This window comes from Lepisma saccharinum, chromosome 10 (assembly GCF_977018435.1).
Source record: "Lepisma saccharinum chromosome 10, izLepSacc3.1, whole genome shotgun sequence".
In the NCBI taxonomy this organism is placed as follows: domain Eukaryota; kingdom Metazoa; phylum Arthropoda; class Insecta; order Zygentoma; family Lepismatidae; genus Lepisma; species Lepisma saccharinum.
Window position 1 is genome coordinate 82,260,715 of NC_139238.1, and position 23,533 is coordinate 82,284,247.

The 23,533-nt window shown below is 37.9% G+C and overlaps 1 protein-coding gene across 1 annotated transcript in view; it reads left to right on the forward strand.

Annotated features, from left to right (window-relative positions):
* LOC145993986 (rhodopsin-like) overlaps positions 1–18,390 on the forward strand; it is a 64,291-nt gene extending 45,901 nt beyond the window's left edge. Inside the window, exons 8-9 of the mRNA XM_083130021.1 lie at positions 11,847–12,013; positions 17,887–18,390. Of these exons, the coding sequence (XP_082986147.1) occupies positions 11,847–12,013; positions 17,887–18,016 (297 nt within the window). The 3' untranslated portion in view covers positions 18,017–18,390. The remainder of the gene's footprint in view (positions 1–11,846; positions 12,014–17,886) is intronic.
* The last annotated feature ends 5,143 nt before the right edge of the window (positions 18,391–23,533 follow it).

Below are 23,533 nucleotides of genomic sequence, written 5' to 3' on the forward strand. Positions count from 1 at the left end.
TCATAATATCTCATGATGCTCAACAAACAAGCACAGAGTGCAAATTGGCTAAGGTAAGACTATATTAATGGTGTAACAATGAAGTGATCTTCATATCATAACATCTGATGCTCAACAAACAAGCACAGAGTGCAAATTGGTTAAGGTAAGCCTAGATTAATGGGGAACTAATGAAGACACCTTCATGTCATAACATCCGGTGATGCTCAACAAACAAGCACAGAGTGCAAATTGGCCATGGTAAGCCTAGATTAATGATGAAACAAAGAAGATACCTTCACGTGATAACATCTGATGCTCAACAAACAAGAACAGAGTGCAAATTGGCTAAGGTAAGCCTAGATTAATGGTGAAATAATGATGACACCTTCATGTCATAACATCCGATGATGCTTAACAAAGAAGCACATAGTGCAAATTGGCTAAGGTAAGCCTAGATTAATGGTGAAACATATAAGATACCTTCACATGATAAATTCTGATGCTCAACAAACAAGCACAGAGTGCAAATTGGCTAAGGTGAGCCTCAATTAATGGTGTAACAATGAATAGACCTTCATATCATAACATCTAATGCTCAACAAACAAGCACAGAGTGCAAATTCGTTAAGGTAAGCCTAGATTAATGGTGAAATAATGAAGACACCTTAATGTCATAACATCTCATGATGCTCAACAAACAAGCACAGAGTGCAAATTGGTTAAGGTAAGCCTAGATTAATGGTGCAACAATGAAGACACCTTATCATGTCATAACATATGATGCTCAACAAACAAGCACAGAGTGCAAATTGGTTAAGGTAAGCCTAGATTAATGGTGCAACAATGAAGACACCTTATCATGTCATAATATCTGATGCTCAACAAACAAGCACAGAGTGTAAATTGACTGGGGTAAGCCTAGATTAATGGTGAAGCAAAGAAGATACCTTCATGTGATAAAATCTGATGCTCAACAAACAAGCACAGAGTACAAATTGGCTAAGGCAAGCCTAGATTAAATGGTGTGAACAGTGAAGACACCTTCATGTCATAACATCGATGCTCAACAAACAAGCACAGAGTGCAAATTGGTTAAGGTAAGTCTAGAATATGGTGAGACAATGAACACACCTTATCATATCACAACATTAGATGCTCAACAAACAAGCACAAAGTGCAAATTGGCTAAGGTGAGCCTAGATTAATGGTGAAAGAATCGTGTCATGTCATAACATCTGATGCTCAACATACAAACAAAGAGTGCAAATTGCCAAAGTAAGCCTAGATTAATGGTGTAACAATGAAGACACCTTAATGTCATAACACTGATGATCAACAAACAAGCAAAAGAGTGCAAATTTGCTAAGGTAAGCCTCGATTAATGGTGTAACAATGAGGAGACCTTCATGTCATAACATCGATGCTCAACAAACAAGAACAGAGTGCAAATTGGCTAAGGTAAGCCTAGATTAATGGTGAAATAATGATGACACCTTCATGTCATAACATCCGATGATGCTTAACAAACAAGCACAGAATGCAAATTGACTAAGGTAAGCCTAGATTAATGGTGAAACAAATAAGATACTTTCACATGATAACTTCTGATGCTCAACAAACAAGCACAGAGTGCAAATTGGCTAAGGTGAGCCTCGATTAATGGTGTAACAATGAATAGACCTTCATATCATAACATCTGATGCTCAACAAACAAGCACAGAGTGCAAATTGGTTAAGGTAAGCCTAGGTTAATGGTGAAATAATGAAGACACCTTAATGTCATAACATCTCATGATGCTCAACAAACAAGCACAGAGTGCAAATTGGTAAAGGTAAGCCTATATTAATGGTGTAACAATGAAGTGATCTTCATATCATAACATCTGATGCTCAACAAACAAGCACAGAGTGCAAATTGGTTAAGGTAAGCCTAGATTAATGGGGAACTAATGAAGACACCTTCATGTCATGACATCCGGTGATGCTCAACAAACAAGCACAGAGTGCAAGTTGGCCATGGTAAGCCTAGATTAATGATGAAACAAAGAAGATACCTTCACGTGATAACATCTGATGCTCAACAAACAAGCACAGAGTGCAAATTGGCTAAGGTAAGCCTGGATTAATGGTGTAACAATGAGGAGACCTTCATGTCATAACATTGATGCTCAACAAACAAAAACAGAGTGCAAATTGGCTAAGGTAAGCCTAGATTAATGGTGAAATAATGATGACACCTTCATGTCATAACATCCGATGATGCTTAACAAACAAGCACAGAGTGCAAATTGGCTAAGGTAAGCCTAGATTAAAGGTGAAACAAATAAGATACCTTCACATGATAACTTCTGATGCTCAACAAACAAGCACAGAGTGCAAATTGGCTAAGGTGAGCCTCGATTAATGGTGTAACAATGAATAGACCTTCATATCATAACATCTGATGCTCAACAAACAAGCACAGAGTGCAAATTCGTTAAGGTAAGCCTAGATTAATGGTGAAATAATGAAGACACCTTAATGTCATAATATCTCATGATGCTCAACAAACAAGCACAGAGTGCAAATTGGCTAAGGTAAGACTATATTAATGGTGTAACAATGAAGTGATCTTCATATCATAACATCTGATGCTCAACAAACAAGCACAGAGTGCAAATTGGTTAAGGTAAGCCTAGATTAATGGGGAACTAATGAAGACACCTTCATGTCATAACATCCGGTGATGCTCAACAAACAAGCACAGAGTGCAAATTGGCCATGGTAAGCCTAGATTAATGATGAAACAAAGAAGATACCTTCACGTGATAACATCTGATGCTCAGCAAACAAGAACAGAGTGCAAATTGGCTAAGGTAAGCCTAGATTAATGGTGAAATAATGATGACACCTTCATGTCATAACATCCGATGATGCTTAACAAAGAAGCACAGAGTGCAAATTGGCTAAGGTAAGCCTAGATTAATGGTGAAACATATAAGATACCTTCACATGATAACTTCTGATGATCAACAAACAAGCACAGAGTGCAAATTGGCTAAGGTGAGCCTCGATTAATGGTGTAACAATGAATAGACCTTCATATCATAACATCTGATGCTCAACAAACAAGCACAGAGTGCAAATTCGTTAAGGTAAGCCTAGATTAATGGTGAAATAATGAAGACACCTTAATGTCATAATATCTCATGATGCTCAACAAACAAGCACAGAGTGCAAATTGGCTAAGGTAAGACTATGTTAATGGTGTAACAATGAAGTGATCTTCATATCATAACATCTGATGCTCAACAAACAAGCACAGAGTGCAAATTGGTTAAGATAAGCCTAGATTAATGGGGAACTAATGAAAACGCCTTCATGTCATAACATCCGGTGATGCTCAACAAACAAGCACAGAGTGCAAATTGGCCATGGTAAGCCTAGATCAATGATGAAACAAAGAAGATACCTTCACGTGATAACATCTGATGCTCAACAAACAAGCACAGAGTGCAAATTGGCTAAGGTAAGCCTGGATTAATGGTGTAACAATGAGGAGACCTTCATGTCATAACATCGATGCTCAACAAACAAGAACAGAGTGAAAATTGGCTAAGGTAAGCCTAGATTAATGGTGAAATAATGATGACACTTCATGTCATAACATCCGATGATGCTTAACAAACATGCACAGAGTGGAAATTGGCTAAGGTAAGCCTAGATTAATGGTGAAACAAATAAGATACCTTCACATGATAACTTCTGATGCTCAACAAACAAGCACAGAGTGCAAATTGGCTAAGGTGAGCCTCGATTAATGGTGTAACAATGAATAGACCTTCATATCATAACATCTGATGCTCAACAAACAAAAACAGAGTGCAAATTGGCTAAGGTAAGCCTAGATTAATGGTGAAATAATGATGACACCTTCATGTCATAACATCCGATGATGCTTAACAAACAAGCACAGAGTGCAAATTGGCTAAGGTAAGCCTAGATTAATGGTGAAACAAATAAGATACCTTCACATGATAACTTCTGATGCTCAACAAACAAGCACAGAGTGCAAATTGGTTAAGATGAGCCTCGATTAATGGTGTAACAATGAATAGACCTTCATATCATAACATCTGATGCTCAACAAACAAGCACAGAGTGCAAATTCGTTAAGGTAAGCCTAGATTAATGGTGAAATAATGAAGACACCTTAATGTCATAATATCTCATGATGCTCAACAAACAAGCACAGAGTGCAAATTGGCTAAGGTAAGACTATATTAATGGTGTAACAATGAAGTGATCTTCATATCATAACATCTGATGCTCAACAAACAAGCACAGAGTGCAAATTGGTTAAGGTAAGCCTAGATTAATGGGGAACTAATGAAGACACCTTCATGTCATAACATCCGGTGATGCTCAACAAACAAGCACAGAGTGCAAATTGGCCATGGTAAGCCTAGATTAATGATGAAACAAAGAAGATACCTTCACGTGATAACATCTGATGCTCAACAAACAAGAACAGAGTGCAAATTGGCTAAGGTAAGCCTAGATTAATGGTGAAATAATGATGACACCTTCATGTCATAACATCCGATGATGCTTAACAAAGAAGCACATAGTGCAAATTGGCTAAGGTAAGCCTAGATTAATGGTGAAACATATAAGATACCTTCACATGATAACTTCTGATGCTCAACAAACAAGCACAGAGTGCAAATTGGCTAAGGTGAGCCTCAATTAATGGTGTAACAATGAATAGACCTTCATATCATAACATCTAATGCTCAACAAACAAGCACAGAGTGCAAATTCGTTAAGGTAAGCCTAGATTAATGGTGAAATAATGAAGACACCTTAATGTCATAACATCTCATGATGCTCAACAAACAAGCACAGAGTGCAAATTGGCTAAGGTAAGCCTATATTAATGGTGTAACAATGAAGTGATCTTCATATCATAACATCTGATGCTCAACAAACAAGCACAGAGTGCAAATTGGTTAAGGTAAGCCTAGATTAATGGGGAACTAATGAAGACACCTTCATGTCATAACATCCGGTGATGCTCAACAAACAAGCACAGAGTGCAAATTGGCCATGGTAAGCCTAGATCAATGATGAAACAAAGAAGATACCTTCACGTGATAACATCTGATGTTCAACAAACAAGCACCGAGTGCAAATTGGCTAAGGTAAGCCTGGATTAATGGTGTAACAATGAGGAGACCTTCATGTCATAACATCGATGTTCAACAAACAAGAACAGAGTGCAAATTGGCTAAGGTAAGCCTAGATTAATGGTGAAATAATGATGACACCTTCATGTCATAACATCCGATGATGCTTAACAAACATGCACAGAGTGGAAATTTGCTAAGGTAAGCCTAGATTAATGGTGAAACAAATAAGATACCTTCACATGATAACTTCTGATGCTCAACAAACAAGCACAGAGTGCAAATTGGCTAAGGTGAGCCTCGATTAATGGTGTAACAATGAATAGACCTTCATATCATAACATCTGATGCTCAACAAACAAGCACAGAGTGCAAATTGGTTAAGGTAAGTTTAGATTAATGGTGAAATAATGAAGACACCTTAATGTCATAATATCTCATGATGCTCAACAATCAAGCACAGAGTGCAAATTGGCTAAGATAAGCCTATATTAATGGTGTAACAATGAAGTGATCTTCATTTCATAACATCTGATGCTCAACAAACAAGCACAGAGTGCAAATTGGTTAAGGTAAGCCTAGATTAATGGGGAACTAATGAAGACACCTTCATGTCATAACATCCGGTGATGCTCAACAAACAAGCACAGAGTGCAAATTGGCCATGGTATGCCTAGATTAATGATGAAACAAAGAAGATACCTTCATGTGATAACATTTGATGCTCAACAAACAAGAACAGAGTGCAAATTGGCTAAGGTAAGCCTAGATTAATGGTGAAATAATGATGACACCTTCATGTCATAACATCCGATGATGGTTAACAAACAAGCACAGAATGCAAATTGGCTAAGGTAAGCCTAGATTAATGGTGAAACAAATAAGATACCTTCACATGATAACTTCTGATGCTCAACAAACAAACACAGAGTGCAAATTGGCTAAGGTGAGCCTCGATTAATGGTGTAACAATGAATAGACCTTCATATCATAACATCTGATGCTCAACAAACAAGCACAGAGTGCAAATTCGTTAAGGTAAGCCTAGATTAATGGTGAAATAATGAAGACACCTTAATGTCATAACATCTCATGATGCTCAACAAACAAGCACAGAGTGCAAATTGGTTAAGGTAAGCCTAGATTAATGGTGTAACAATGAAGTGATCTTCATATCATAACATCTGATGCTCAACAAACAAGCACAGAGTGCAAATTGGTTAAGGTAAGCCTAGTTTAATGGGGAACTAATGAAGACACCTTCATGTCATAACATCCGGTGATGCTCAGCAAACAAACACAGAGTGCAAATTGGCTAAGGTAAGCCTATATTAATGGTGTAACAATGAAGTGATCTTCATATCATAACATCTGATGCTCAACAAACAAGCACAGAGTGCAAATTGGCTAAGGTAAACCAGGATTAATGGTGTAACAATGAAGAGATCTTCATATCATAACATCTGATGCTCAACAAACAAGCACAGAGTGCAAATTGGTTATGGTAAGCCTAGATTAATGTTGAAATAATGAAGACACCTTCATATCATAACATCTGATGCTTAACAAACAAGCACAGAGTGCAAATTGGCTAAGGTAAGCCTAGATTAATGGTGAAATAATGAAGACACCTTAATGTCATAACATCTCATGATGCTCAACAAACAAGCACAGAGTGCAAATTGGTTAAGGTAAGCCTAGATTAATGGTGTAACAATGAAGTGATCTTCATATCATAACATCTGATGCTCAACAAACAAGCACAGAGTGCAAATTGGTTAAGGTAAGCCTAGTTTAATGGGGAACTAATGAAGTCACCTTCATGTCATAACATCCGGTGATGCTCAACAAACAAGCACAGAGTGCAAATTGGCTAAGGTAAGCCTATATTAATGGTGTAACAATGAAGTGATCTTCATATCATAACATCTGATGCTCAACAAACAAGCACAGAGTGCAAATTGGCTAAGGTAAACCAGGATTAATGGTGTAACAATGAAGAGATCTTCATATCATAACATCTGATGCTCAACAAACAAGCACAGAGTGCAAATTGGTTATGGTAAGCCTAGATTAATGTTGAAATAATGAAGACACCTTCATATCATAACATCTGATGCTTAACAAACAAGCACAGAGTGCAAATTGGCTAAGGTAAGCCTAGATTAATGGTGAAACAAAGAAGATAGCTTCACGTCATAACTTCTGATGCTCAACAAAAGAGCACAGAGTGCAAATTGGCTAAGGTAAGCCTAGATTAATGGTGAAATAATGAAGATACCTTCATGTCATAACATCCGATGATGCTCAACAAACAAGCACAGAGTGCAAATTGGCTATGGTAAGCCTAGATTAATGGTGAAACAAAGAAAATGCCTTCAGGTGATAACATCTGATGCTCAAGAAACAAGCACAGAGTGCAAATTGGCTAAGGTAAGCCTGGATTAATGGTGTAACAATGAAGAGATCTTCATATCATAACATCTGATGCTCAACAAACAAGCACAGAGTGCAAATGGGGGCTAAGGTAATCCTAGATTAATGACCTTCATATCATAGCATCTGATGTTTAACAAATAAACACAGCATGCAGATTTGTTGTGAGCCTTGATTATGGTTAAGAAATAACAAGTCCTTCATGTCATATCTTCCTGCATCTCCACTACATATGCAGGGCTGAACATGATACATGTTACTCAAAATCTCACTACATCCCCTCAGCTACCTGTTGAGAACACATTTGGTGCATTTTTTTAAATTCCTACTACTCATAATCAGACCCATGCAGAGCCATGGCTATGGTGAAGGTCAGGTGTGCGTTCAATGAAAGGGTTGCTGAGCAAGTAAAAGAGTGAAAAACTTGGAAAATAGTAGCAGTGTCTGATAACTGTGAAAATATTGCCACTCCATAAAATTCCATTGTTGTTGGCTTGGAAGGAAATAGTTGTAGTGAAATTTTCTTGCTCACTTCACTCCCAGTACAGCCATTTCTCTAAGTTACTTCAAGTGTATTTAAAAATAGTTTTTTTTTAGTTATAAAAACTAACAGTTATTATATATGATTTGTTGATGATGATGACGTGATATACAATTTTCCAAGTAATGACCAATTGTTTATGCATGGATTTTTTTAAATCAGTCCAAATCGGAAACACTTGTCATTGTTGTAACAAAATGTTTGGTATTAATTAATAGTCTCAGTTATAAAAATATATTTCATTGTAGCATTGTATTATATTTAAGGCACATGCATCATTAGAATTTGTTCTAACAAGATATTTGTTAATATTCTTCTGTAGAATTGAATAAGTAATAATTGTATTCATAAGATAGTAATTCACGGTAAAAGTTGCCCAATATAACACAGAATTAACAATGCCATACACCATTTTGGACTGTTTGTTGCAGGATAGTTTTGTTTCCATACAGGTAAGGCACCACAGAGTCTAGTAATAGGGGAGACAGGGCTAAATGATTCCTGTAAAGTAAATCAAACCATATTTCACATGAACATCGCAATACAATAAAGACTATTACATGGCATGCATGTAACTGGTGTTACCGCATGTAACAGCAAAATATGAAGAATTAAAATGTTGTTTTGAATAAAATAACAACATTGCTAAATACAACATTAACATTGTACATTAACCAATAGTGTTGCCGTCGAGTAGATATTGCAGAGGACATTTGTTTCTGCAGCTGACAGAAGCAAAAAGGGAGACTGTTCTGCTACCCTGAAGATGTAACAAGAGGGGAGGGTGCGAATGCAAGGGAAGAGGGAGGGAAGACTTTGGGGCAAAGCGTTTTACGGGGATATTCATATGCCTGTTCAGGGGCCCAGTTACCAGTTGGTCCTGCCGGTATATGCCAGTGTTGTCACATCGGATTGGCAGGAAAGAGCTAAATCCTGCCCAAAATGGGGATACTATTTCTCTGAAGCAACTACATCTAGACTGCAAAGCCTAAACTGCCTTGAACTACAACTGAGACCGGTTAGGTACTAGACAAAAATATAGTTTCTTGGTGTGATTCGTGATTTGGACAAACCTTGCTGCAAAATACTAAGTTGGCAACAGTAGTACGTACAGCTGGAGTTCCCTTTCACAATTTGATCATCGCTAGAGGAGCGGAATTCTGTCATCTGCTTACTGCACAAACATCCAACTGGCCTGAGAAATGTATCGTTCTTCTTCTTCCCCTTTCCACCTCATTTGCAAAGAAACATATTAAGAATTGACAAGGCCCAACCACTATTCATTGGATTTTCGTGGTAACTGTCTCATGAGTGGGAGTTCTTGGTAGGAGTGCGTGTGGCTAGATCACTGAGTGGATTGCAAAAAAAGAAACACAATGAAATGAACAAAAATCTAGGTCGAAGGCATGTTCTTTTTTGGGGGGGTTGTAGATGATAACATCTAGCAGAATAATTGTCGTACTGATGGCGGGCAACACCTTTGAAAATGTCACGCTATGCCACTGCTATTACACATGTGTTTTAGTGCACATCTATTATTTAGAATTGATTGGGAAATTTTAAATTGAAATGTACTACAGAGTAAAGGCAAACATAAGATGATGCAAATAATCACTTTGTCCCAGGGCAATGTGATCCCCTGTTTCTTAGGTATGTTACAAGTAAATGCCTTGTCAAAAAGTAGAAAACTAGAATGTTACTTTAGAAATGAAAAAATAAACAGCTATAGCACTTTATACATTTAACTGGGACATGAATTTTCATGTATTACTTACAGAGATCACAAATGAAGTCAACGTCATCATCCACTCCAGCACATTGTTCACGAGGCCATTGTTTACACATCTGACTTATAATCTAGCCTTCATCATGAACAGAATGCATCACTGCAGTAAATACACTCTGAATTATCATTATCACTATCAGAACTGTTGCTCCTTATAGAGTGAGCACTAAGCCCCAAATGTTGATTGTTACTGTAGAAAACTCAATGCCACGACAAAACGGCATCTTAAATGGGCAGGACAAATATGCAAGTAACCCTATTACATGCTTTAAACACCTAAATATTTGTGATTATATTCAGTGATACAATTCCATACATACAGTGCTGAAAAATAATCACTTTTCTTAAATCAAGAGGTCTTGCAATAACATTTTGCCGTAAATTTTAAACAAAATATTGAGATCAAAATTAACTCTCACCGACAGTCTTCACCTCAACTGAAGAGGTAGTACCTGAATTGCCCACATGATACTTCCACTAACCGAGCAGAAATTATGAATGATCATTTTGCCCCAGGGGATCATTTTGCCCTGGTCTCCCCTAATGCACACACATGAGACAAAATTGTAATAATCTTGCTATGAATTTCTATTACAATCAACGATTTTTACTTGAATTCTTCAAGGGGGAGTGCTATTGATGAAAATTTCTTCCATCCTCTTGTCAGTCCTAGTTGTGCCTGTGCATAACCTTCCAACACAAACCTACCAAAACTGTGACTTGCAACTACTTCGAGAGAGCACAAAAACCTGCACTACACTAGTGAATGTTGTGCAGCTCTGGAAACACTGGTGACGGGTGTTCAAATATGAATTATCTGACTCTTGCAAGATTTGAATCCAGGATCCAATATCTGGATTTCAAATCCTGAATTCAGCAACACTGCAGATCCTGGATCTGATATCCAAATCCTGAATTCGGTATGTGCCAGGATCTAATAGAGTCTTGGATTTCGTATTTGAAACTCAGATGCTAGATTCCTGTAGGAAGGCCAAGATGAAGATAGAGGAATAACGTTGAAATGGACCTAAAGGAAATCGGTAAGGATGGAAAAGATTGGATTGATCTTGCCCAGGATAGCAACAGATGGAAGGCTTGTGTTGCTGCATAAATCTTTGGGTTTAAGAAGGCTAGAGAGTTACTTAGTTAGATCCAAGATTCAGTATCAACCTTAGACTCTGGACCTGAATTCCAAATTCTGTATTTAGTATTCAAATCTCAGCATCTACGCCCAAAATCGTCTCAGATTCAGATCTGCTCATCCCTACTAAACATATGAAAATAAACACAACTCCACAAATACAGTGTGCCCCAAAAGAATTATCGGGGTTTCATAGTCGTTCAATTTCCCTTATATAAGGACAATGCTTATATGTGAGTAAACAACAACTCAACAAGTTTACATAGTGTGCCTCATAAATGTTCAATGTGAGAACCTTTCGTGACACGGCACACATCCATCCAGTAGTCCATTGCTTCTCGACACTTTTGTTCGATACACTTGGACATCCAGAAGTCTTCCCTTTGCAGACACATCTAGTTGATGAAACTTATCAATCCATCAACGAATGTTGTTATGTTATCAGATGGAGGATCACTTCGAAATCACCCTCGAAAAAGCTCGCTGAACTGATACAGCAGAACCACACTTTGCAAATTCAATGACACAAAAGAACTTCTGCACGGGAGTCGCCATCTAGTAATACACCTACGCTGCTGTGACTGATGGGAAGCAAATGATAAGCGCTCAGGATAGCAAACTACCACAGCCGGTTTTATCGTACATGTACAATGTAAACATTCACCTTCATCTGTTGCAATCTATCAACTACTTGAAACCCTGATAATCATTTTGGGACATGGTGTATTTCTTTCCTCATGAAACTTTCATAGAGGGCAGCATCAAGTGCATTTTGTATTTCTCTTGTTATAGATAGCCTTAATGACAATCGCACTGTGGTTCTTCGCATGGACACCCTACCTCGTGATCAACTTCACTGGAATCTTCGAGGGAGCCAAGATCACTCCCCTGGCCACCATCTGGGGATCTCTGTTCGCCAAGGCAAATGCTGTGTACAACCCAATTGTTTATGGCATTAGGTAAGTAGTGCCTTTTTACTGATGTACTTGATATATTTTATACCTGATATAAAATACTTGTTATATTGGGTGATTCAAAAGTCTGTTGACATTTTCATCAAAATGCATTTTATTGACAAAATGGACATTATTGCTGAAAGTACTCTAGTATAGAAGACAAACTCAGTACATTTCAATATGGTGGCCCTGTAAGTCTAAGCATAGAAACCACCTCTCTTGTGTAGACTGAAACACATGCTCCCCGTGTTGCTGTAGCTATTCGCTGTGTCAGTTTCTCTGTAGTGTTGATCTTTACTTGGTACACCATAGATTTAATAAACCCCAGAAAAAAAGTGTAGGGGAGTCAGGTCTGGAGAGCAAGCTGCCCACAGTCTTAGTGAGCCATGCCCGATCCACCTATTGGGGGTGTCATGGAGGTAGTACCGGACGATTCTGGTGAAATGGGGTAGTGCACCATCTTGCTGGAAAACAACAGTGTCTTATCCCATCCTGAAAACCATTCATTAGTGATATAAGGAATATATCACGACAATTTTGAATCACCCTATATCTGCTTATTCTTCACAGGAAAATACAAAGTGGTGGTTTTCTTTCATTAACATTTCCAGATTATTTTCTATTAGTATGTACAGAATATTGCATCAATATAAGTTGTTTAAATGGCCAAGCCGATATCACTTTGAACCAATGCCATACTCTTACCGATTTTCATCAATATTGATGGTTAAAACTTGAAAATTGTAACCATTTAAAGCAGTTCAGAATATTTATTTATTTTAATATGTAGACAGTGCAATGGAACTATAGCACTGCTTTCAAGTATTCATAATTTCATATGAGATAATCATTAAATCACCTAGTTCTTCCAAAGGCTGTTGCAAAAATAATAATAAAGAATGCATTTTGCATAATTTGCAGGATATTCAGATTGTGAAGGTGCTGTGTTGCATTTTTGAAGACTCTGCGAAACAACCAATTTTTTAACAGTATTGGCTGGAATCGGTGATTAATTTTCAACCATTAATTTCCCATAACGATACCAATGGTATCGGCCAATAGAAATCTACTCAGCCATAGTTATTAAGGAAAATATATGGTACAGTTAGAGATGATATATGGAGAATAACACATAATATGATTTTGTGTGTAGTTATTAAAGGGAAGACTATAAATAGATATGATGAAGCAGTTGATTAACTTACCTCTCTGTAGACACATTGGCGAACAAGCTTCAAGCTACCAAGCCAACCATTCAAACTTTGCATTCCTCATTCCACCCCTTCCATCAAGAAGAGGTCATTTTAACTCAGCTTCACATTAGACACATTCGTGTTACACATCGCCATTTGCTGCAAGTGTAGGACCCTCCCAGTGGCGCAGGAACGTTTTTCATTTGGGTGGGTACAAAATTCAGCCTCCCATATTCAGTTGCCTATACCTAGGTATAATGTGAAGGCATGGGAAATTATCCATTTTAGAGTAGTAGACACGAATTTCCATTTTTTTTATTGCATAAATAATTTTTATTTCTTTGTTTTTCTTAGAATTTATTATTTTCAAAACAGCTCTTAAGACCAGATAACAATTCTAAAACACACAAAGTTCTGAACCTTGTTCTGGGCTCATTTTGAATTTAACGGGTAGAACAGAAAATCAAGAGTTTGAAATGTGAAAATTGTGAACAAAGATACATGTATTAATTTTAATGCAGGGCAAGATTAAAGGGGCTAAGGAGGATTCCCTCGTCCCTTATCTTGAGCCATCACAACCAGGAATAATCATCTCCCACCCACTGGATATAGAAATATATCACACTTATACAGGGTGTTTCCGTGACCATGTTACAAATAAAAGCATCAATATGAGATAAGCAATCCCTGTCCAAAAAAGCCTTGTTCAGAAATTACAAGCCAAAACCGTAGTGACAAGAAGGGTAATCCAGCAGGTCCACCTGATCTGTTCCCACTTCATTTATTTTGTGGGGTCACATAAGAAGTGTTGTGTACAAGATGCCTGTGGATAATGAAGAAGAACTCCTGGCAAGATTTCTTGCTGCCAGTGACATTGCCCGAACGACTCCAAGGATGTTAGAGCATATGCGACAAAGCTTCTTGCGATGCTGTCATGCCTGCATCGATACTGGAGGATGCAAATTTCAACAACTGCTATAAATGCATTAATCTTGTCTAGTTATGTATGATGTAGTAATGTAGGAGATAGTAATTTACTTATTAAAGCTACAAATAAATATCTTTCTTTTTTTCCCATAACCATCCCAAATTTTGGTTAAACTTTGGATTTGTTGAGACTATTTTATGCTCAGATGGGCTAATCGGGACTGGACCTACAGGTAAAGTGGGACCAGAGTCACTGTGGTAGTTTCGCATCCTGGAAAAAGGGACTGCATAGAACCTTCTACCTTCCAACAACGGTTTTGATTTATAACTCTTGACTGGGGCATTTTCGGAATGAGGTTCCTTATCTCTTATGTTCAGAAACAAACAACGTATCTGCTAGTTTCTCAAGGTCACGTCCTCTTTCCTTTTGTGGGGTTCCCTACAAGTTTGTGGGTTGCATACCTTTCATGTCAGAATGGTTTTGGAACCCTTGAAACTTCTGAACGAGGTGTTTCCAGACAGGGGTTTCTTATCTCAAATTGATGCTTTTGTCCCCTTCCATCATCCCTGAAAGTTTGTAACATGGTCACAGAAACACTCTGCAGAGTTCCATTCAGTTCAGTTCATTTTTAATTTTAAAGTCCCATAGCTACACATAAAAAGATATTTAAACAATTTTTTGACTGATGTGTACCACATCCGATGCTTTTTAGAAGCTGGTATTTTCTCAGACATCTAGAGGACGTTATATTATAAAATAAAACAAAAAATGAGTTTAGATGGTTCCTAATCAACTCGTAAGAGGTCTAACTTTGGAATATTTGTAAAACATTTGACAAAATATTTATTTGTAATATTATTAGCTGTACCTAATGGCACACTCAAGCACTGAAAGTTCTACAGTATCATTCATTTCATGTACAAAACTGAAATCCTTCAGATCTTAGAGCCAGGGGTGCCCACAGACGGGTTTGTGGACGCAGGTTGCGCCCACCCAAATTATTATTTTTTTTTTGGGGGGGGGGGGATTTTTTGTGATGAAAATTTGACTGAATAAAAATTTCAGCATTGGACAGAAGTTGATCTTCGTTAACATGTACTAATCACTTCATATACTGCTAATATCCTGCTAAGGGACAGGTAATAAATATTATTGGGGAGGGACATTGTCCAGTTCTTATTAATTTTTACATTGTCAGGTGGATTATTGTGGGGAGATTGAAGTATTATTGGGGGAGGGCCTACAAAACTCTTGACTATCAACAGGATTCCTAAGCCTTTGATTTCCATGGTAATTCTACAAGGGGATGATTGAGCACTAAATTGGGGGGGGGACTTGAGGGGGGATATCCAGATATTGGATATTAATGTTAGGTCTTAGATTGGCACATAATTTTCATAGTAAGGGGGATCTAACTTTGTAGTTGGGGGATATTTAGCACGTTTTGCTATTCTGATTATTACTTAAAAGGTAAAGTGGTCCCCTGTGCTTAGCATCATGCCATGAAAGCATATAGGGGGTGTGGGGGTAATGCCCCATACTTTCTTGATCCGGTCGTGAGTGGGGGTGATGTGATCAGCATCATGCCCCTGACCACCTGATAACCTGCAGCAAGTCTCATTTATCTTGTGCATTCATCTGCCTAATGTGATTCTCTTACAGTTTGGCTTTAGAGTTTATCTTAAAATGGCATTTGTGTTACATTCGACATCAAAATTATATTTCAAGCAATTAATGTCTAATTCTAAGTACACCTAATATATAGGTAAAAATAAGTCCTCTCCCCTTTGATAAAATCATAAATTAATCCCTGTTTTAATGTCTATGAAACATTTAATTTCACGTAGGAATGATATCACGATGTGACGAGTCGAGAATTGTCATAGCCTTATATCGTCTCCTGTGTAGTGAGGTCTTTCTCATTCTTGTTTGTGCCAGACTCTGTGGCAGAGTGGTTAGCACATCGTGCTGCACCGCCAAGGGTCCCGGGTTCGAATCCCGGGCTTGGTTGTTTGTGAATGTCCATTCATCAATTTCATCATTTCATCACTCATCCCCATTTTCGCAAATTTGCCAAGAGGCACAAAACGTGAAGTAAAATAAACTAAATCAATCAATCATTCTTGTTGTGCTTATTTTTCTTTCGGTTTCCAATCAGAAGTTATAAAAACTTATTCTAGATTCCCTTCATGCTCAGGTAGGTAAATTGGGAATTGATCTGCAGTTTCTAGTGGAATCCAAAGCACTGTGCATGTGGGACCCCTTAATTATAAAGTGAGGTATCTCATCCTGACCCATGACATATTTAGGATAAGCAACAGGTACATTGTGTAACCACTCAAACTTTCACAACGTACAATATGTCATTAAAGCAAAAACTTTTCTTTATAACATTTTGCTGCTTGTTTCAACACTGCGAACTGTCGAAATATGGAATTTTATCCTGAGTACAGTAATTACAGTAATTACAGTAAACAAAATATACGACTTATTTGAAAAGATCAATAAGATATAAGCCTGGATAAGACAAATAGTAATTTAAATTTATTTTAAGCAATTTTTTTTAAATATGATACCAGAATTTCGATTGAGGTCTTCACGGACATCAAAGATCGTCTCGCTTTGATTTTGCAGAGATTTATTTGAGTCTCGTCTAGAAAATTGAGAAGAAACACGGACTTTTCTTGTCTCGGTATCATCTCCCTTTTCAAAAAATCTGTTAATATATAGGTTTAATTATAGTTTGCCGAACACCCTCTTATAAAGCTATGAAAATTATGTGTGAGGTACAGAAGTACATTGTACCTCCCAAGTCAGTCTCTTCTGTCTCATCTTGTTTGTGTAAGTATTTCATTTTGGAAAATTCCATTCGAAAAATTCAAAAGAAAAGATCAGTCATATACTCTTCTGATGAAGATTTGTATCTTTTCTTCGAATTAAAGCGACCACGTCTTTAGAAAAGTGTTCCCCCGCTTATGCAAAATAGCATTCGCCTGATTTTGTGAGAGTAAACTTTACCTGATTCTATGGTTCCACACTCATTTTAAACAATTTTCATCTCCTTAGAGAGGTTTGCAGACCTCAAACACAGGTCAATGAACTAACTAGTAGCAAGCACAATGTAGTATAATAAGTTTACAATGGTTTGAATTTCTGTGGTAAGGAAGATAATTCATGTTAGTTATAAACATAATAAACTTTTTTTTGAGTGAATTGAAAATATGTTTTTTTAACAGTAGTTCCTTGCCTTATGGATTTAAGGGATACAGTACCCCCTTCAAAAATTGGGGGTATAATATACCCGTATAAACCCCCCATTCCTGCACCACTGGTTCTCCCATCTGTTGCGCATGCAATGTTGTTTTAAATGTTTAGCATATTCTTTTCGAATGTGTCAATTATTAATATCCTCAGACAAATTTTTAACTTCCTTAATTGTTATCTTCCATGTTGGGATATGATGACCGTGTTTTAATCAATGTTTTTAGCTTTCTGAGAGTTACAGGCCTTTTACATTGTATCTGAGGAAGGTTTTTAGTACCTTACCTTTTTAATGTGTTGTGTATGTCCTGTGCAGATCCCTGACTTTTAGCCCTTTTTTAAACTTTAAAGTAAGGATATTAGATAAGGGAACTTTTCCCTGTATATTCTGAAGGATGCAAAATGGCCAAGTGTGCCGACGCATCCAAAATTATTTAATTCACTCACTCACTGAAGTATTACATAACAACTAACTTTCTTTCTTTTATTAACAGCCACCCTAAATACCGAGCTGCCCTCTACAAGAAGTTCCCCAGCTTGTCCTGCACCCCAGAACCAGAATCCGATACTGGTTCCACAGCATCCGGTGTTACCACTGTCGCAGAGGAAAAGCCTGCAGCCTAAAATATAAACATCTGATGTCAATGGCAGAAAATATTTCAGCCTTCAAACTGTCAACACCACAGAACATCTCAGTGCTTTACACTGGTCAAGACTTGTTGAAGAAGAAAACCATCTTCTCATCAGAACATAACAATGAAGGCATCAATCAACAAGCACACAAAGATTATCCCTTTGTGTTCCTTTGTTGCAGAATGTACTGCTGCTGTTATTTTATTGTTCATTTTGTAACAATAAAAAATGGAGCATGCTTATTCTTAGTGGCGCCCAAAGAAGAATATCAAAAGTATGGATGGTAAATCAAAAATGTCGACAACTTTGCTTCACGTCTACTTATACCTCTTGAACACTGTAGAATACTTTGTAAAATAAACCCTGCATGTGAAAAAACAAACTTGTTCTATTTTTTATACGTATATAAATAAGAGCAATGAAAACAGTGGCATGCTCAGGAATTTTGTAATGAGAAATGTGACTATAAAGAGGGCAGTTCTATAGTTTGCCATTTTCATAAACGTGAATTTTTTTAAGGAATGCTGATCCCACCAACTACCCTTGGGCAGGGTACTTTCTTTGTAATTATTGAATTTCAATTACACAACAAAGATTCAACATCAGTATTGTAACAGATAAATGTAAATGAGAGACAGAGGCAAGATATTTTGTCATGACGGCACTGATGTTTAATATACCCCTAAATAACAACTTCCTGCATTCAGCGAGGAGTCATCCTGAAGTCAATACGGGGAAGTGAAATGGCGTGCGCCTTTTTATCTTTAAAATTTGAAATGGATCTTTTAGACTGAGAAAGATTTTTTTTTATTGTTGTGGTTTTAAACAGGCATGGGGATGGGAGTTTTAATAGTTTTAGCAAATTTTCCAAATTCTTCCTTCACCAAAGTCATACCGTATCCTTTTTCCTGGCTTTTGAAGAGATTTGAAGTGGCTATGGAGTATTTCAGATAGCGTAAAAAATAAACCTGAGGAAGGGAACAGTAGTTTCCCGAAACGTCGTTCGGAAAAAATAGATACTCACCTTAAACAAAATTACAAGAAGTTTGGTATATTTAAATATTTTTGGAGAATACGTATTAACCTAAATATTGCAGGTAGAATGCATATCTGGAGTAGAAGTCAGTCATTTTTCTTGTTTGCTGGGGACTATGCAGCAGAGGGATATCTACCTCATACCCTCTTTAGGTATCATCACTGTTTTCATTGCCTCCTTCTTGTTCAAAGAAGAAACATGGGGAACGTAAAAACAATCCGTTGCTCTGCCATCAAATGGTGATGTTGTTGCCAAATATTGAAAGGGTCGTTTCATCATTTGTGGGGGAATGTTTTGTGAAGTTATCAGATATGAACATGCAAGACCAGGATCCGCTATTATTGGGTCAGCACCGAAATCTCAAAGCTCCAGTCAGGAACCAACCAGTGCTCGAAGTGGGTATTCCTAGCTGGGGGGGGGGGAGGGCCTTGGTCGAGTTTGTGGATAGGAGGGTCATGCTTGTATCAGTGGTGACTCGTGGTTTTTTGGGGGGGTAGGAAGAAATTATGGTAAACCGAGGAAGGTTTGAAAAATTATGTACGATGACTGAATAATCGAAATGGGTTCAGCAAAATACTTGATACGGTTTTAGAGAATTATTTGTTTACCCCCCCCCCCCAACCTTCTATAGATTTCCTGCCATAAAATTTCCCCACAAACAAAATCTGGCAGGATATAGAAAAGATAGAGAATGGATCGTGCCATGGTTGTAAATAGCTTGTCGCTGTGTAGGCATACTCCCTTTTATTTGAAACATTTCCGCTTGTGAAGTAAAAATAAGATTTGGACCTAATTTTACTTTTATTTCCTGAAAAATGAATTAGATTTCCCTCTCCCAGAGACTCATGTTTGCAGATTTTACCATTTTGCCAAAAGCACGGTGCTAGGTGCCAACGAAGATCAAACTGTGCTAGGTTTAGTACCATTTTGCTGGGGTTTGCACCACTGATTGAGGAAACCCTCGATGCTTCCTCGCTGGATGCTTTAAAACCGCATACTTCTCCCAGCGAGGTTCCTCAGGTGGGGCAGCAAAGCCTGTGTGTCCATGGTCTTTGGGCTGCACCTGCAGCGAGCGACAGCAGTCAACTCTTGACACTACCTAACTTGGTTAATTGTACGTACATTGAGCTCATAATTTTATAACGCGCATTATTATTAAACTCCTAAAAAGTAGAGAACTGGAAGCAAGTATAAATGAACTGTAGGAAGTTCCTCACTTCCTACATGGCTTCAACCCTGGCTTGTATGGAATAATATGAACATGATGCAGTAGATGGGGGATGCTTATGCATATTATCCTAGTTGGGGGGGGGGGTGATTGTGCACATTATGGGGGTTAGTATCCCCGTGCAGAGCACTGGATAGAACCCAAGATTGCTCTAACCAAAGGGAGAGCACTAACCATTTAGGAGTTCGCTATTATGCATCAAAATATGTAAAACGAACTATATGCTAAATATTCGGTTAGATTGATTGATTGAGTTGGTGTTTTAAGTCCACTTTATGCACAGTATGGCTAATCTGGACTGGACCTAGAGTTTACAGTAGGATCCGAACCACTATGTGCCTCCACCGGGTACCGAACCCGGGACCCCTTGATTACAAGGCGACGACGCTACCACTGCGCCATCGGGGAGACCCCAAATATTCGGTTAGAATAAGAATAAATAGTGCCTCTACTAAAGTTAGGAGATCACCTCAGAAAGGTCTAAAACTATTGATCACAAGCTAACGTAAAGAGTAAGTGGATATCGCGACTTTAGATGTTTTAAAATGTGTTAGCCCCTTCTATGGTGTCTAAAGAGGCATTCTCCCTCCTTTGACGTTTAAAGCTTGACGCCCACTGAGACGCGGCAACAGAACGCAACAGACGCGTTTGCGGCGTCTCTGTGGGCGATAATCTTTAAGATAACCTGCAGACTTCTGACACGGAAATTCCGCGCGTTTCTATATAGTGAGCGTTACACCATTTGATTTCAATGGAAGCAGACAACAGAAGTTCTGTTGCCGCGTTTCCCTGCGTCGCAGTGGGCGATATGCTTAAATGTAAGCTTTGACTGCCCAACGAGGTCTAAAACTAACTACAAATCGTCAATTTAAGTCTAAAAGTACGTGAACAGTCAGAATAACATATTCTAAAACTAAAGACTAGACTTCAGTGTCACGAGTGATAGAAAAGAATCATCCATTTTCCACGAGAGGTCATCAATTCGCTAGGGGAAATATACAGGAATCCGAAATGTCATTACTGGTATCGTTGGGGGAGGGGAATTTCGACTTGGGGAAATTTTCAGGATTCCGAACAGTCGAAAGATTTTGAATGGTCGTGAATTAAAACTTCTATATTCTCCAAGTTTTCTTCACTATAATATCGGTTGGCAGTTTTCATTACAGAAATGCGAAAACAAGCAATTCAAGGAGAAACAATGTGTAGAATTCGAGTTTTTGAGTATCGGGAATTCCTGAACATTTCCCATCGCGAAAATTTCCGCATTTTGTCAGAAAAATGTGAATGTTTTCCCGCTTGAACGTCTGAATTTTATTTATTTCCCATTCCGGCATATATCTAGGATGAAGGATTGAAGGAAAAGTGGTGAGATTTGAACCAGCGACCCTCGGAATATGAGTATTGTTATGGAAAACGTAAATCGGGCTACTCACTATTCCTTCACGTGCAACAGGGACGGCGCCAGAAATCTTCGACCGGGTGGGCAGAAGCTCCATATTGATAGATTAGGGTGGGCAGTATTGTCTCTGATAGACCCAATTATTTCAAGGAAGTGTTTACACATGCGCAGCCATACATTCTAGTCACATTCATTCATACATGTTAATAGAGTAAAATAAATGTGAATTAGGTTTATTTAAGCTTGTGTTGCAAATACAAGACACATACTTTATTTTATGTATTCGGCGACAATGATAGAAAGTGCGATGGTAGACAATCGTGAAGTTTCTCGTAATTTAATGCATGTTCCTGAGCATAGTATTTTCATGGTATGAGTTCTTGACTGAAATACTTTTCTTACTCTTTGGGGGCCACATTTTTTAGCTTACAAGGTTTGTACAACTGAGAAATCTATCTCAATGTTTGTAGTAGCGGCGATTGGGTGCCAACATTTGAGGGGCAAGGACAATATGTTTAATTTTTTCTTGGTAGAAAAGGCTTAGCATAAAGAGGCCATAGTGGCATTTTGCATAAAGAGGCAAAAAGTGGCAAAATGTGGCGGGGAACTGCATCCCCCACTTCCCGCTCCTCCTAATCGCCGCCACTGAATGTTTGGATTAAAATGAACGTCTTATTAGGAATGATTTAAAACACACAGGGATAACCAATTCTTTGTTAATTGTCCATTAAGTATTCCTAGGCTAATGAAAGGCTATTTTGACAAAATATCACTCATAAATAATAAACAAGTAAGATTGAAAAATCTGTTCAGAATTGAAGAGATTATTACCTAAGTTGCTATTCCTTTTCTGAACTTTCATGTTACTAATGCGGGAGAAGCAATACACGTATGGTTACATGAACATATTTTATGAGGTAACAAAATGATTAGGACACAAGGAATTCATCAAAGTTGATTACCGTACCGGTAATAATTCATCTATTTTCATAGATGACTTGGGTTGTATGGTGTGACCATTTCGAACACATTAGAATGTCAACCTCTATCCTGTGCAGCATACCCTGGAACTTTATTCTTGTAGGGCAACGAGTCCCTGGCGCCTGGAACCACTGTCAAATTAATAATTTATGAGGGTTTGTATTTTGAGTGTCAGCATGTGTTTGTTTTCGCCCCTTCGTTACTTTCATCTAATCACCATTGAACCTTATCGTCGTCATTATCAAAATTAGCAGAAAAATGACTTAAAATAAAACAAATCAACCCCAACTTACTCTTCCAAAAATGGAGTTTCATTAGTTCATACCTCTTAGAAAGTTGAGGTGGTAGTTTCAATCGCACAGCGTTTCATTAGTGGATAAAGGCAGCTAATTCCGTGAACAATGACGTTGTTTTTCGAAAGTCTCAAATATTTGTCTCAGTCAATCACCCTCTAAAAGTAGACGCATCTTCTGTGGTGATAAAATGATACGTTTGGTGCGAGATCTTTTGTATATTTTTCCCCAATGGCATAACGCTGCCGTATTATAATGAAGAGGTCATGTGTTCGACTCCCCCCTCCTCTGGTGGAAGCGCAATGCACATTGATTCGGACTACACGTTAAACTGTAGGTTTAGTCCCGATTAGCCTATATGAGCCTAAAAGTGAGCTTATAATCAAACTAAGAAAATCGTCTTCTGGATACGTGACATAACTTTTCCTTCTTTACTTCAGCTGGATCTACAGATTCTGTTGACATTCTGATTCATGTGGCAAAATTTATGTGTGGAACGAGGATTTCTAAATAGGATAAGCCACTCTTTAGCAATTGAATAATACTGTAGGTTTTTCCATACATAACTGGT